At 33.4% G+C, this 16,549-nt stretch overlaps 1 protein-coding gene across 2 annotated transcripts in view; it reads right to left on the reverse strand.

Moving 5' to 3' along the window:
* The window catches only part of LOC130894920 (extended synaptotagmin-2), a 130,701-nt gene that overhangs the window by 93,004 nt on the left and 21,148 nt on the right, over positions 1 to 16,549 (reverse strand). For both annotated transcript variants that reach the window (XM_057801960.1, XM_057801961.1), the window contains exons 3-4: positions 7,574 to 7,615; positions 701 to 841 (exon numbers count right to left, since the gene is read on the reverse strand). In XM_057801960.1, the coding sequence (XP_057657943.1) occupies positions 701 to 841; positions 7,574 to 7,615 (183 nt within the window). The remainder of the gene's footprint in view (positions 1 to 700; positions 842 to 7,573; positions 7,616 to 16,549) is intronic.

Genomic DNA, 16,549 nt, shown 5'->3' on the forward strand with positions numbered 1-16,549 from the left:
AGTCGATCTTGATAGAGACGTTAAGAGAACCTTTCGGAAGCTGACCTGAAGATTTTCGAGCATCATTTTTTATCATTAACAGGGGATGGGCGATTCACATAAGGATTGAGATTGAGGTATCAGGAAAGCTAGATATGTAATTATTACAGAGCAAAGACAAGATTTGTACACTCTCCCGGAAGATTATTTACTAACATACAATCACAGCCAGTATCAAGAATGCACAAGAGCAACTGTCTTCCGAAAGAAGTTTTGACAATTGGAAAAACTTGAAGAGGAGATCCTAGTTCCCGGCAAGACACTGAGACTTGAAAATTCGCATTACGTCTTCTACCTGGTAACGAAAAACGAATTTCAAGATCGATCCACCTATCGTGATGTGTGGGAAGCGGATCAAAGCCTCTGACACCATGTGTGGGAATCCAACGTGAAGAAACTGGCTATTACTAAGATAGCGAGCAATGCGTTGGATTGGCGAGGTTATTTTCCCAGATTTTTCAATCGATTTTTCTTATCATCCGAATTCCAATTAGATGATTGAGCCGTTTTCACTTTTCCATTTGTATAAGAAGAGATTCAATGGATGGCTAATTAACCGGACTTCAATTTTTTGAGCTTCTAACAATATAGTTCGACTCGTTTCGAAATTTTGACATTAATTTCCTCGATATTATAAACTCCAATGAATGAATATACTTACCACTGTTCCTAATATAATTCGTTCAAATTTGAAGCCTGTTAATTTATATTTTTCTAAGCTTTCCCTTAAAGCCGGTTGAAGGGCGTCCCTTACTAGTTCTCGAACATATTGATTGACATTGGGCCAAACTTGTTTTATTATCTGAAAATAATGTTTAGTTTCAATAAATACTATCTATACTAGAATCAGTAGAATTAATTCTTTCTTGATAATTTCGATTTAACATGATCGTTCTTTATTCATTACGTAGGGTAATCTGAAAATTGAAGGAGTAGAAACGTACTTTCACTGTTTAGTAGGAAAGTCCTATATAGGTTATTTGATTCTAAAGTTTAGAGAGAGAGAGAGAGAAATGCTTTATTATCAAAAAATTGTTACAATTTGTGGACAAAAGCTTGTAAAAACTAAAAAAGAAACATGAAAATAACTAAATAAGGATACAAATACATTAAAATTTCAATATACAAAAGAAAACCACGATGAGTAACAAAATTATAGGTAATGATAATATGAGTCCATAGCAAAATTAAACCAGTATGCATGCCCGCAATTGAATATTATTATTAGAATAGAAGTCGTTTCCAGAGTAGAAGGCACTTTCCAGTAAACATGCCCGCAAATTATTGAGAGATGTGGGAAAAGATGATATCGATTTGATTTCAATTGGCAAGTGATTGTGCATTTTTTTGCATTGTAAAATATTGAGCATTTAACTAATTCTGAACGTGAAGTAGGTAGATAAAGGTTGTGTTCCGCATAAAGAAGAAAATTCGTATGGAAGCATAAGCATCAGGGAGATATGAAAGAGGATAATGAGGAGTTATAGAATTTGAGATACATTCACAAAGTAATTATTGAGACTATGCTCGATGAAAAAGCCTTATTTCGTAGATCATTCACAATGGACCATGTTTCTTCAGAAACATTACGAGAATTAGAAAGTGCCCTATTATAATAAATATCATTGGCAGATTTTATCGTCTTATGATATATTTTTCTGTATGGTTTTACGTAATTTTTGAAGATGACACTATCCGAGTATTTCCTAAGGCGAAATAAAGATCACATGTTCTTTCCAGATATAAGTAAAACTTTAGTGAACCAGGGTTTATTTTGCTTATTTTTAATATGCCTAAGGGGAAAAGAATTGTATGCCAAAAATTAGTGTTTTTATGAATCTAGAAAATTCCAAGTCCTTATCACTAGAGAGCAAGTTCCAGTCAGTTGTTTGACAACGGTGCTTGAAGTTTTGAAAACTTTTTTCCGAAAATATACGGCATAATTTGCGAGAAGCATTTTTAGTATTGGATTTTACCGAAAATTTTGTTAACGCTGCTTCATGATCGGTGACACCTGAATTACCGGTACCGTCGGTGGATTCTGGATCATACAATGACACGACATAGTCAATAGTACTAGAACTAGTCTTTGTTATTCTGGCTGGTGCCGTTATATGTGTGACCATACCAAAAAAAACAAAAAATTGACTGAAGACATTCTTAAGATCGCCACATAGAATTAGTTTGATTTTTAGAGGTAAAGACTCCTGTAAGGTCAGTAGTTTATGACAGAAAGTATGCACGTCAACGTCAAGTACAAATAATGCTAGCAAAAGAGCATGTTTTCTTCGAAAATATAGAGAAAATCGTGATAGTATATTTTGAAGACAAGTTATATTTGTAGATGAAACATCGATATACGCCAATGGAAAGAAATTCAGTTCTTAGCAGGGCAATAATGTTAAAGGCGTAGGTAAACTAGGAGGTTACACGGTAAATGTTTTATTATTGTTCGACCTGGTTCATCAAAAGGATTCGTAGAAAATGCCAGTTTGCCAGTTTAGCGTTTTCCTCTAAATCATCGTCGTCATATTACCATGGCGAAATGAACGGCGAAATATTAACGAAATGGCTTGCAACATATTTTATTCCTAATTCCTACTCTGTCAAAAAAATATGAAATACAAATTAGTATAATGATTCGAAAAGAAATATAATTTAAAGCCATTGAACTTATTTTGGCCTACCGCAAGACATTATAATAAGTACGAGGATGTATTGAAAAATTCTTAGCCTACTATAGAACCAAACAAAATTTATTACAGACCTCCACAGCTTTTATTGCCTCCTCGTTGGAAGAAAATTTACGACCTTTCCATCTTTTTCTAGTTGACGAAAGAGATGATAGTCGGACGGAGCCAAATCTGCTGAATAAAAGGGAATTCTAGTAATTTAAACTCTAAATCACGAATTTTTTGCATGGCAACATGAGATTTGTGTGCGGGGGCGTTGTCCTGCAAAAACAAAACAGCTTTGGATAGCTTTCCGTAGAGTGGTCAGTAATGTCGAATAGTAATCTCCAGTTATTGTTCTACCTTTATCCAAAACATCAATCATGATTACTCCACAGCAATCCCAAAAAACTGAAGCAAGAACTTTTCCAGCAGATTTTTGGACACGATACTTCTTAAGTCTTGGAGATCAAGAATGTCGCCATTCCATCGATTGTTACTTTCTTTCTCGATCGTAGAAATGTACCTAAATCTCATCCATAGTAACAATTCGGTTTAAGAAGTCTACATCGTTTACAAATCGAGCACAGATCGAACGTGATGCTTCTACTCTTGCACGCTTTTGGTCAACATTCAAATATTTGGGATCCATTTTGCAGCAATTTTTCTCATGTGCAAATTGACGTGAACTGTATGATGAACGCGTTCGTATGAAATATTAAGTGCTTCAGATATCCGTTTTAGCCCAATTCGACGATCTGATAAAATCATGTCATGAACTGCATAGATATTTTCGGGGATTGACACAGAAACTGGCCTTCCCGATCGGTAATCATCTTCAATGGAAAATTTGAAGCTTGCAATCCAATTTTTCACGGTCGCACACGAAGGACATTGATCACCAAGGGTATTAAGTATATCTTCGTAAATCTGCTTACCTCTTAATCCTTTTAAATACAGGTACTTGGTAATGGCTCGATACTCCAATTTTTCGATTTCACAATTTCGGTGGACAAATTTTTTCTTTTAATTCGTTGCGTAACTCTGGTTCACTTTTTTGACGTCAAATTTTACACTGACACTTCTAATAAGTTATTGTTCGTTGCTATGGGAACGCAATATTTTGTTTATGCATGGAACTGGTCTAGGCTAACTAGATATCAATACATCCTCGTAAATTTTACTCAAATTATTTAGGTCTTTTTGATCATTTATAGCTTATGAATATGAACTTTTTCTAAAAATTTTCTTTTTCGTGTATTAGATTATGTTTCAAAAATTTTTCAATCATTGTAATTGAATTTATGTTTTTTTGATATCGTATTGATGACCTTTTAGTCTATTTTGTGAGGTCTGCTTTATGTAGACAGCGTCACAATTAGTAGTATAAGGCAGTTAATATACAGTGCTTTTCAGATAAAAGTATCCACCTTTAATAACTTTTGTAATACTGGTATTTAGAAAAAATCCAAAAACACGTCAATTTATGTTGGAAGGGGCAAGCATTATGGCTTATTTAAACTTACTGGAAAAGCCACCCCCTCACCCCTAGCAGCATCCCCTTTATTTTTTTAAATTACTTTTCATATTTTTTATGTAAAATTTGGATACTCCTCTTTGAGCTGATTTCAAAAATGTATAATACTTGTAGGTTAAAGTGGTTAGTTTATGAGATAAACAATTTTTCTTTTAAGAGCACAAATTTTACTTATTATTTACTTTCACCTTATTTGCCTGTACTAAATAAAATGGGTTGTACAACAGTTCAAACTCTTTAATCTTTTTAACTGTGCTATTTATTCTAGTTAACTACTCTTTGCAAGAAAGAATTGAAATTGTAGGTTTATACTACCAAAATAATAATTGTGCAAGAGCTGCTGCTAGAATATTTAACGAATTACATGACGGAAGACATGCAACTCATAAGTATGTAATTCAACTGATGGAGAAATTTACCACAACAGGGTCTGTTTGCAATAAAGTGCATAAGCGAGAGGGACTCGTAAATAACGAAGCAATCCAAGTGGCAATTTTAGGGCAAGTCAGCTTAGAGGCTCAACAACCCCAATCGTTGTCAACAATAAGTAGAGCGATCGGTGTTTCATCTTCTACAGTTTTCCGAGTTCTACATAAATTCAAGTACCACCCATACAAAGTTAAGTTGGTGCACGAGTTGAATGAAGATGATTTTGATCGTCGTCTAGAGTTTTGCGAATCAATGACGCAAATTATCAATAACAATCCACAATTGTTAAACAATATTTGCTTTTCTGATGAATGCTCATGGTCATTAAATGGCTTAGTAAGTAGGCATAATTGTAGATATTGGGCTGAAATTGATCCACATATTATGCGTGAATTCCATACACAACATCCCCAAAAGTTAAACGTTTGGTGTGGTATCCTAGGTGACCACATTGTCGGACCTTTCTTCATCAACGGAAATTTAAATGGTGAATCATATCTTGAGTTACTCAGGGAAGGGGTTGACCCACGTATTACAACAATAATAGAAAATGATGATAACCTTTCCGAAGATTTACTGGTATTTCAACAAGACGGAGCTCCCCCACACTATGCTATGCCTGTCCGACAATTTTTAAACGAAACATTCCCCGCTCGTTGGATAGGTAGAAGGGGGCAGATGATGGAGTGGCCACCTAGGTCACCGGATTTAACACCCCTAGACTTCTTTTTATGGGGGTATTTAAAAACAAAAGTTTATGCTACCCAACCAGAATCTCTGGATGATTTACGAGAGAGGATAGAAAATGAATGTTGACAATTAAATCCAGCCGTATTAAGCAATGTCAGAGAGGCATTTCAAAATAGATTATACCATTGTATGGAAGTGAATGGTGTTCATTTTGAACACTTATTGTAACTTCATAATAAATAGCACAGTTAAAAAGATTAAAGAGTTTGAACTGTTGTACAACCCATTTTAGTACAGGCAAATAAGGTGAAAGTAAATAATAAGTAAAATTTGTGCTCTTAAAAGAAAAATTGTTTATCTCATAAACTAACCACTTTAACCTACAAGTATTATACATTTTTGAAATCAGCTCAAAGAGGAGTATCCAAATTTTACATAAAAAATATGAAAAGTAATTTAAAAAAATAAAGGGGATGCTGCTAGGGGTGAGGGGGTGGCTTTTCCAGTAAGTTTAAATAAGCCATAATGCTTGCCCCTTCCAACATAAATTGACGTGTTTTTGGATTTTTTCTAAATACCAGTATTACAAAAGTTATTAAAGGTGGATACTTTTATCTGAAAAGCACAGTATATTACTTCTTTTGTTTTTTTGTGCTTTTAATTTTAATGTAATGAAATATTTGGATAACCTGTTATGTCCTTTATTAAAATAATTTGTTAGTTGTTAGGAAAGTCCTTGTACATATTGAAAATAAATATGATATTAATATAAGTCATAAAAGATATAATACATTATCCAAATATAAACCAAAACCAAACAAAAATATAAACCACCAAAAAATAAAAATAGTAATATTATATATCAAGTGCCTTGTACTAATTGTAACGCTGTTTACATAGGGCAAACATATCAGAATTTAGAAAATAGACTAAGAGGTCATCAATACTATAGAAAAAATAAAACTGCATTAACTAACCATGAAATATCAAAAAAACAAAAATTCAATATAAAGATTCAAAAATTATTGGAACGGAATCTAATACGACGAAAAAGAGATTTTTTAGAAATAGTTCACATTCATAAGAACGAAAAAGCTATAAATGACAAAAAAGATCTAAATAATTTAAGTAAAATTTATAGCTCCAATGTGTAAATTCTAATAAATAAATAAATAGTTTATTGATAAAATACTGCTACATGTTTGAGATGTAAGGACTAAGGAAACATTGATTTTTCTTACTAGAAAAAAATTCTATTTCGATTTTATTCTTATTTTGAAATTCATGATGAAGGTGATCTATTGATTAATATAAATATGTAAATTGTCAGTGTCAATACCATATTTTGATAAAAACTAGTCGAAAATTATAAATCTTTCAAAAATTATTAAAATGAAAAACATTTAGAAGCATTTTTTTTTAATTTCAAACATTTTGGGGTGAAAATGAGCACTCTGATTGCAAAAATTAGCACTTTGATTAAAAAAATTAGCACTTTGATTGAAAAATACATTATTTTTGAATTTCAGACATATTGAGGTAAAAATGAGCACTCTGATTGCAAAAAAACCACTTTGATTGAAAAACACATTAAACTTTTTGAATTACAAATATTTTGAGTTAAAAATGAGCACTCGGATTGCAAAAATGAACACTCTGCAAAAATGAGCACTTATATTGCACAATGAGCCCATAGCTGGCAGAAAGAAGCCCATTGGCAAGAAAGTGACCCTTCATGAATCGCCGACAAATAGATATCAGTTTTTTATTTTGTTGACTTGTTCACAGATAATCTCTTGATGGTAAGTTGTTGAGGACAACACCAAGTCAGGATGGCCGTACGGTAAACCTCCACGTTTTGCGTCATTGGCACGGTACCCGCCTATAACAGCGATATATAGAAAGCGGGTTGACTCGACCCTCTAACAATGTTAATGATTCATTCCTTTGTCGTTTCTTGTAATTAGTGAATATATAAGACGTTTTTAATAATTATAAATATAAAAGTTAATACCAATAGTGCCTTCTTATTTATTATTCGACTGCCCAGACCATCCGACTACATATACTTGTACAGATATTATATTTAACACCTGTAACACCTAACAATGTTTATGAAAACAAATAAGCTTTAAAACCCACTTTCAGTATTTTATAGTTAAATTTATTCTATTTCTGTTTTACTATTTATAAAAAAATAACTTACTCTGTTAATCCATTCTGCCCTTTCTATATCAGGAAAGAAAACCTGCAAAAAATGAGAAATATTGTTGAACATTTCATACCATTGATGTAGGATCATTAAGCGAAATTTATTAAGGGAGTTATTACTTTACAAGAGAGTAAACTCTATTGATCTTGAACATCTGTAGGTTGTAGAGTTCGGAAAAGTCGTGCCTTGGAAGCTGATTCCACAGGCTTGCACTTCTCTAAAAAAAAAGGAGTTGCGATAAATTGACGTCTGCAGACGAACTAGAGTAGGTTTTGCAAATACTGCTTTAGGTAGGATTGTGTTGGACAGCTCGGAAGAGTAGCAGTAGTATCGGTAAAACTGAGTCAGGTCAGTGACCTGTCTGGTCAATTCTGGATAGCCTATGAGTTTACTGTCTCCTGTATTGAGTTGAGCATCGTCAGGGTATGCACCAAATACGCGAGCAATACTTCAAAGAAGGACGAATCTGGGCCTTGTAGAGGATTATAAGCTGTTGCGGAATCTCCAAGTTTCTGTGAAGCTGCCTTAGCTTATTCACTACGTGTCTATACCAGGACATAATACTCCCAACCTCAACACCCTACAAGCGAAATTGCGGTGATTGGGATATTTGATGTCCAGACAGGACCAAATCCTGAGCCGGAATACCAGCCTTCTTTGTAAAAACAGCAGCCTGGGTCCACTCTACTCCAGAATATATCAAAGATCGGTATTGTTGATTGTCATCTATTACTCCCTACAGATTTGGGGTTGACGTGTTTATTGGAGCGGTTGATTTGAACGATTACACCAGTATTCTATCGTCGCCGAAGCTATAGATCGGGTTTGAAGTTTTGTCGAGTACATCGTTGATCTACAGAAGAAAAAAAGTAGGTGACAGGATGCATCCCTGGAGACCACAAACTTTTCTGAGGTGTGTCCATCGATACCAACCTGGATGGATTAGAGAAAGTTACTAAGCCAGTCTAAACGTGAGGACGACAAGCCGTACGATCTTAATTTATTTAGAAGGTTGGTATGCCAAACTCTCAAAAGCCTTCGATATGTCCAGTGTAATTGCTCTGAATTCTCCATATTTCTCTATAAACTCATTCCATACGCTGGTGACATAGGCCAGGAGATTTCCGATTGATCTATGTTTACGAAAGGCATATAGATGATCGCTGAAAATTTGCTAGTTAACGACTTTCTGTATGACCTTGACAATAGCTGGGACTAAAGAAATTGGTCGTTGTTGATAACCTTTTTTTTGGTATGGGTTTAACACGAGCAAATTTCTAATCTGCAGGGAGTTCTACGCTTTTTTTATAAACCAAATAACAATTTTTGCCGAAAACAAGGAGTTGTTTATTTGCGATGTTTGTTTAATTATAATTTTTTTTGTCACTGCAAAAATTTTATATTTTATTAATGTCATTAATTCTCTGTTTACTAACTTTTATTACGTCGATATTGTTTCCGGAAAACTGCTTACGTTTTATATATATAGAGAGAAATGCTTTATTATCAAAAAATTGTTACAATTTATAGACAAAAATTAAAAAACAAACAAAAATAACTAAATAAAGATACAAATAAAATAAAATTTCAATATACAGAAGAAAACCACAATGAGTAACAAAATTATAGGTAATAATAATAGGTAATGATAATATGAGTCGATAAGAAAACTTGAACCAGTACGCAGCATGACCGGAATTAAATATTATTATTAGAACTCGTTTACAGAGTAGAAGGTACTTTCCAGTAAATATGCCATCAAATTATTGCGAGATGTGGGAAAAGATGATATCTATTTGATTTCAATTAGCAAGTGATTGTGCATTTTTTGCATTGTAAAATACTGAGCCTTTAAATAATTCTAAACGTGAAGTAGGTACATAAAGGTTGTGTTCCGTGTTCCTAAGTGGATAGCCGTGCAACGGTCCATTGTCATGTCACTGATTGTCCTGCTCTGTTAAAAGTACGGTATAAAGAATAAAATTTGTATGTTAGCATTATTATCAGGGAGATATGAAAGAGGATAATGGGAAGGAGTTATAGAATTTGAGATACATTCACAAAGTAATTATTGAGATTATGCTCGATGAAAAAACCTTACCTCTTAGATCATTCACAATTGACCATGTTTCTTCAGAAACATCACGAGAATTACAGAGTGTCCTATTATAATAAATATCATTGGCAACTTTTATTGTCTTATGATAAATTTTTCTGTATGGTTTCACGTAATTTTTGAAGAAGACCCTATCCGAGTATTTCCTAAGGTGAGATAAAGATCGCATGTTATTTGCAGATATATGTAAACTTTTAGTGAACCAGGGTTTATTTTGCATATTTTTAATACGCCTGAGAAGAAAAGAATTGTATGCCAAGTTAGTGTTTTTATGAATCTAGAAACTTCCACGTCCTCATCACCAGAGAGCAAGTTCCAGTTAGTTGTTGGACAACGGTGCTTTACTTTTTTTATTTTAAATTGTAGTGTATATCGTATGTTTATTTGTAAAGTGCCCGAAAAACATGGCGGAATTTGAGGCATGCGCAGAAAATATTTTTAACTATTTAAAAAGCTATTCATTAGACTTGTTTTATTTCTTGTATATTAGAAAATTTGAATACATAATAAACCTGGGTGTCATCGGCATACATATGATATTTCCAATGGGTACGATGGAGCCTCTTCCCAGTGATAAGAAAAATCATCTTAATAACATTTTTCCTAATAAGTGGATTGATCGGGGGGATTCATTTGCATGGCTACCACGTTCCCCTGATCTAAATAAAATGGATTCATTTTTTTGTGTATATATTTAAAAGCTTGGTAAACACCAGTAAAGACAAGGAACAAAATTATCGATAGATTAAACTTATTACGCTATAAGCCAGAATCTTGCAATGATCTCTTAAGTTCAAAGAAATATCCTCCGTAGACTACGGAAGTGTGTAGAAGTGCAAGGTGCTCACTTCGAAAGTTTATTATAGTTTTTTTTTGTTTTCATTCGATATGTTGTAGGCTATCCAACTAAATTTTTCTACATTTCAATTTCTTCCTTATGTAAGTAACACGATGTTCGACAGTACGCAGTTCAATTAGAAATGTTTATTTCTGTTCCCATATCTCCTTTAAGTATTTTCAATAAATTTAAATTTTCTTGTCTCTTTATGGCTTACGGTTTCCTTCACATCTACAACGATCTAAAAATCTAGGTATCTCCTAAATCACAAATATTATCGAGTTAACCAAAAAGAACTTCATTTTTGCTTGTACGATGGGGCAACTGTTTTTTGTGGGGAAATTGCTTAAACAGACATTTTAGAGAAATATCGATTGGTCGGGGTGGGCCAATTGTTGGCTTCCAAGATCACCTGACTTAAAACCTAACCATTTTTTTATACCGAGCTATATGAATTCCTGATCAAGATCTAATAGCTACAATTCAAGCTGCTGCAAAAATTATTTTAGCTCCAATTCAAAACAAAATTAAAAAAAGAATTTACTCCAGTAGCTTGAAAAATAGGAATATAAAAGTGACAACTAAACGTGACAGCGCGACTCTGGTTATATTATTCCAAGGTTTGTTTGGAATAATTTTGAAAAAAATTTATGGCAAATTTTTTATTTTGATTTAAAATTTTGAACACCTCACATTTCAGCAACTAGGCTCGTTAGGGTTCGTGTTCCTATATCAAAATGAATCATTTATTGAGATTTCTCAGTGGTAAAGTGCTGTCTGTCAAATGTAGAAACACTCTGTATGCATTACCATACCAAAATGATAAAAAATTATCTGGAGACACTCTTGACCAGCACACACACTATAATAATCAATATTGAGATCGCCACGTAGAATTAGTTTGCTTTTTAGAGGTAAGGATTCCAGTAAGGTCAGTAGTTTCTGACAGAAAGTACGAGGATGTATTGATATCTAGTTAGCCTACACCAATAATCTGAAAATTGAAGGAGTAGAAAGAAACTTTCACTGTGTAATAGGAAAGTCCTATATAGGTTATTTGATTGTAAAATTTGGAAAGAGAGAGAAAGCGAGAGAGAGAGAGAGAGAGGGAGAGAGAGAAATGCTTTATTATCAAAAAATTGTTACAATTTGTGAACAAAAGCTTGTAAAAACTAAAAAACAAACATGAAAATAACTAAATAAAGATACAAACACAATAAAATTTCTATATACAGATTAAAACCACGATGAATAGAAAAATTGTAGGTCATAGTAACAGGTAATAATTAGTATATACGATAATGTATTGACATCTAGTTAGCCTAGACCTATTCCATGCTTAAACAAAATATTGCGTTCCCATAGCAACGAACAATAACTTATTAGAAGTGTCAGTGTAAAGTTTGACGTCGAAAAAGTGAACCAGAGTTACGCAACGAATTAAAAGAAAAAAGATGTCAACCGAAATTGTGAAGATTGAAAAATATCGATGCAGTTCATGACATGATTTTATAGGACTGTCGAATTGGGCTAAAAAAGATATATGAAGCACTGAATATTTCATACGAACGCGTTCATCATATAGTTCACGTCAATTTGCACATGAGAAAAATTGCTGCAAAATGGATCCCAAATATTTGAATGTTGACCAAAAGCGTGCAAGGTAGTCCAGGCAATTTAGGAAAAATCGCTTAGTTTTCCACGATCAGTATGAAACTTTGTATTTAGATGGTGGAAAGTGTGTACAATGACATATCTTTATCCGTGGTCTGAAAAATTTTTTTGTCATTGTCAAAAGCACCGATATATGTCGAATTTTAAGGAAATTTCTCATTTTTTGCTTATAACTTCATTGCTAGTGGCTTTACCAAAAAAAAGTTAAATTCTTTTTTTTTTGTCATTAAAAGACCTACAAAAGTAGACGTCACGCGTTGAAAAATATTAATTTGTTAAAGAGATACAGTAAAACACAATAATAATTATTATTTTTATATAAACAATGATAAAGTAGCTTAATAATTGTCATTGGTTCTTGTAATTGTGCAAAAATACTCTGAACTATCAATAAATGACGTGTGCAAAAGCTGGAGATTGTACGTTTAATAGTTCATGAGTTATGGCCTTATAAACAAATTAACAGCAATAACAAATAACTTGGTCTGTGCGTTGAATGTGGTTGTGTATTGAGTATTTTTTAGCTATGCCAATCGATTCCTCTCGAGGCGAGGTATCAAATTAAAAAAAAAATCATCCCTTTATAGCAATTAGTTCCCGAGAAAAGTACGGCTAAAGATGCGCGGTCGAATTTGAACGCTCGAAACCACTTTTTTTCGCGCTTGAATCCGCTATCCCCACCGCGCGCGATCAAGGAAAACCGAGCGCTCCGCTGACATTTGTTAATTTTTTTTGCAGGGAGAAATTTCCACGAGATACGTGATTTTTCATGTAAAGACAATACTGTAAATAACAAATTATGTGGTATTTTTTTTTTCGTCAACTCGCTAAATTTGTTGTACAGTTAATTTTTCACTTTCCCGGTCTGTATCTCCGTGGTTTTCCAACGAAACTCAATTTTTTTTTTTAAATGAAAGCTATTTTTATGCACTTTCGATCTACGTCAAAAAAAATTATGAAAAAAAGACGAATCCGCACGAGATTTCATTTTTGAAATCCCCTTAGAGGGGATTTCAAAAATAAATTCCCTTGATTGCAAAATTCAATTTTTTTTCAAATGAACGTCGACTTCCTACATAAAATAATGAAATCTACTCATAAAAAAATCAGCACAACCACATTCAACGCACAGACCAAGTTATTTGTTATTGCTGTTAATTTGTTTATAAGGCCATAACTCATGAACCATTAAACGTACAATCTCCAGCTTTTGCACACGTCATTTATTGATAGTTCAGAGTATTTTTGCACAATTACAAGAACCAATGACAATTATTAAGCTACTTTATCATTGTTTATATAAAAATAATAATTATTATTGTGTTTTACTGTATCTCTTTAACAAATTAACATTTTTCAACGCGTGACGTCTACTTTTGTAGGTCTTTTAATGACAAAAAAAAAAGAATTTAACTTTTTTTTGGTAAAGCCACTAGCAATGAAGTTATAAGCAAAAAATGAGAAATTTCCTTAAAATTCGACATATATCGGTGCTTTTGACAATGACAAAAAAATTTCTCAGACCACGGATAAAGATATGTCATTGTACACGCTATCCACCACCTAAATACAAAGTTTCATACTGATCGTGGAAAACTACGCAAAATGATGATTTTTGGGCTATCTCGCATGGACTAAAGGGTAGAAGGATCGTGTTCGATCTGTGCTTGATTTGAAAACGATGTAAACTTTTTAAACCGAATTGTTACTATGGATGAGACTTGGGTACATTTCTACGATCCAGAAACAAAGCAATAATCGAAGGAATGGCGACACTCTGGCTGTCCAAGATCTAAGAAGTTTCGTGTCCAAAAATCTGCTGGAAAAGTACTTGCTTCAGTTTTTTGGGATTACCATGGAGTAATTTTTTGGATAAGGGTGGAACAATAACTGGAGTTTACTATTCGACATTACTCGACTCACTCTACGGGACAAATTAAAGAGAAAAGACGCGGAAAGCCATCCAAAGGTGTTTTGTTTTTGAAGGACAACGTTCCTGTACGGAGATCTCATATTGTCATGCAAAAAATTCGTGATTTAGGATTTGAATTACTAGAACATCCCCTTTATTCACCAGATGTGGCTCAGTCCGACTATCTTCTCTTTCCTCAACTGAAAAAAATTTAAAAGATCGTAAATTTTCTTCCAACGAGGAGATAATAAAAGCTGTGGAGGTCTGGTTTGCAGAGCAAGAAGAAACATTTTTTTAAAGGTCTAGAGACGTTGCAGGTTCGCTGTAATAAATGTATCCAATTAAGAGGAAAATATGTGGAGTAATAAAATATTTTGACGTTGAAATTTTGTTTGGTTCTATAGTAGGCTAAGATAATATATCCTCGTAATTGGGAAAAGTGCCATTTTGAAAATTAACGTTAATTAAAGTGGTAAGGTGATTCAATCTGCAATCGGACAGACTCGAAAACATGTTTGGTGTAAGTTACAAGTTCCAGATGAGATGATATTTATTTCCAGTTGTCAATACAGTACAGTCATTAACTGAACTGTAAAGCTCTGCTAAAACTATGGGTATAAAGAAGAAACTGTGCAAGTTAGAATTAGCATCAGGGAGATATGGAAGCAGATCATGTGAAGGAGTTACAAAATTTGATAAATTTTTGGATACATTCACAAAGTAATTATTGGTTAGGTTAGGTTAGGTGAAGTAGAGATTATGCTTGATGAAGAAGCCTAATTTCTGTTTCTTTAGAAACAATACGATAATTGGCGAGTCTCCTATTATAATAAATATTTTTGGCAGCTTTTATTGCCTTATGATAAATTTTTCTGTATAGTTTCACGTAATTTTTTAAGAAGACACTATCTGAGAATTTCCTTAGGCGAGATAAAGATCGCATGTTCTTTGCAGTACAGATTATACGTAAACTTTTAGTGGACCATGGTACTTGAAGGGAAACAAATTGGATGCCAGACTAGTTAGTGTGTTTATGAATCTAGAAAATTCGAAATCCACATCACCAAATAGTATTTTCCAATCTCTCTTCAACTAGCTCTTTTCCCCACACTTAAACATTTGGAAGAGTAGCTCAATATTGTTTCTGTTAATTACTCTAAATACCAATCTAAAATTGAATGCTTACCTCAGTCATTTGAGAGGAGATTTTAAGATTTCGACAGTAAAAAACAAAATTTACAAATTTTTATAAATCGTTTCATAATAAGTTTGACTGAAATAGTTACTTATCCTGCCAATATTCAATTAGAACTTGTTAAACTGCAAAATAATACGTTGAAAAACCTTTTGTCTTCAAAAGCACAAAATTCTTCAGAAGAATTTGCAGATTTCTGGAAGTTGGTACTAAAGGGAGAATTTCCAGCAATAACTGACCTGGCGTTACAGTTTTTAAGTAGTTTCATAGTACTGAAACAGGAACGACAGGCCCGTCGTTAACGACTGAATCCACCTTTTGGCACGACTCTTCAAAAGGTTGAGCAGCCTTGGCCTAAATGTTTTAAAGATTGTGAGATCCCTCAGCCTTGTCAATGTTGTAGAATTTTTGTGGATCAGGTGAAGTAAATAATAAACTCGTGAAAACTGAATACTTTAATTAAAACTCGTAACTCGAACGTTTACAAGTAAAGCAAATAACCGACTGACTCTAGTAAAAATACGATACACTTTTTAGACCTCTTTAAACAAGAACAGAGCGTCATTCTTATCGTTAGCAAAACATACACATAAACGAAAAATTAAACAAGTAGATATAAAAACGGTCAACAAATGTATCGATTACAAAAAACTCGTATTTCAGCCTAAAAATGCCGACACGCTAGTCAGTGATGCTTTTAAACACTTCAATAGTCAATACATAGTGTCCATTTGCCGCATCCGAATCTCGCGATAACCGCACTATATTTGGAGTTATCGCATCCATATGTAAGAAATCATCTATTACGTACAGTATTGACCCTAGGACGTCTTTTATTTTTGTTCTAAAGAGTCTGTCTTATAAATACAATTTCAGTAAGTTGAGAAAGGGAGTCGGATGAGTCCGTTTGATTTTGAATAGCAAAACATCGTGCTAACCTTTATCAAATGCTTATTTTATGTTTAGAAATAATCCTGGACAATACTTCGATGGCCTTGTTAAAGTGTTGAGTGTTTTTTCCGAAAAGCAAATTGATGCTGTAGAATTACATCCATATTGTGATAAACTCGTTGCAGCACAGCAGTCTTAAGATCGCGTTAAATACAGGTTAGTATCACGAGCCCTTGTTTGGGCAATTCCTTTAACATTTTTGGTTTTATCATATCAATTCCTGGTGATTTCCTGTTGTTCAGAAGAGAAATTAATACTTTCATTTCCTTTGGCTTGTCAGTCTT

This window comes from Diorhabda carinulata, chromosome 6 (genome assembly GCF_026250575.1).
Source record: "Diorhabda carinulata isolate Delta chromosome 6, icDioCari1.1, whole genome shotgun sequence".
NCBI classification, from domain to species: domain Eukaryota; kingdom Metazoa; phylum Arthropoda; class Insecta; order Coleoptera; family Chrysomelidae; genus Diorhabda; species Diorhabda carinulata.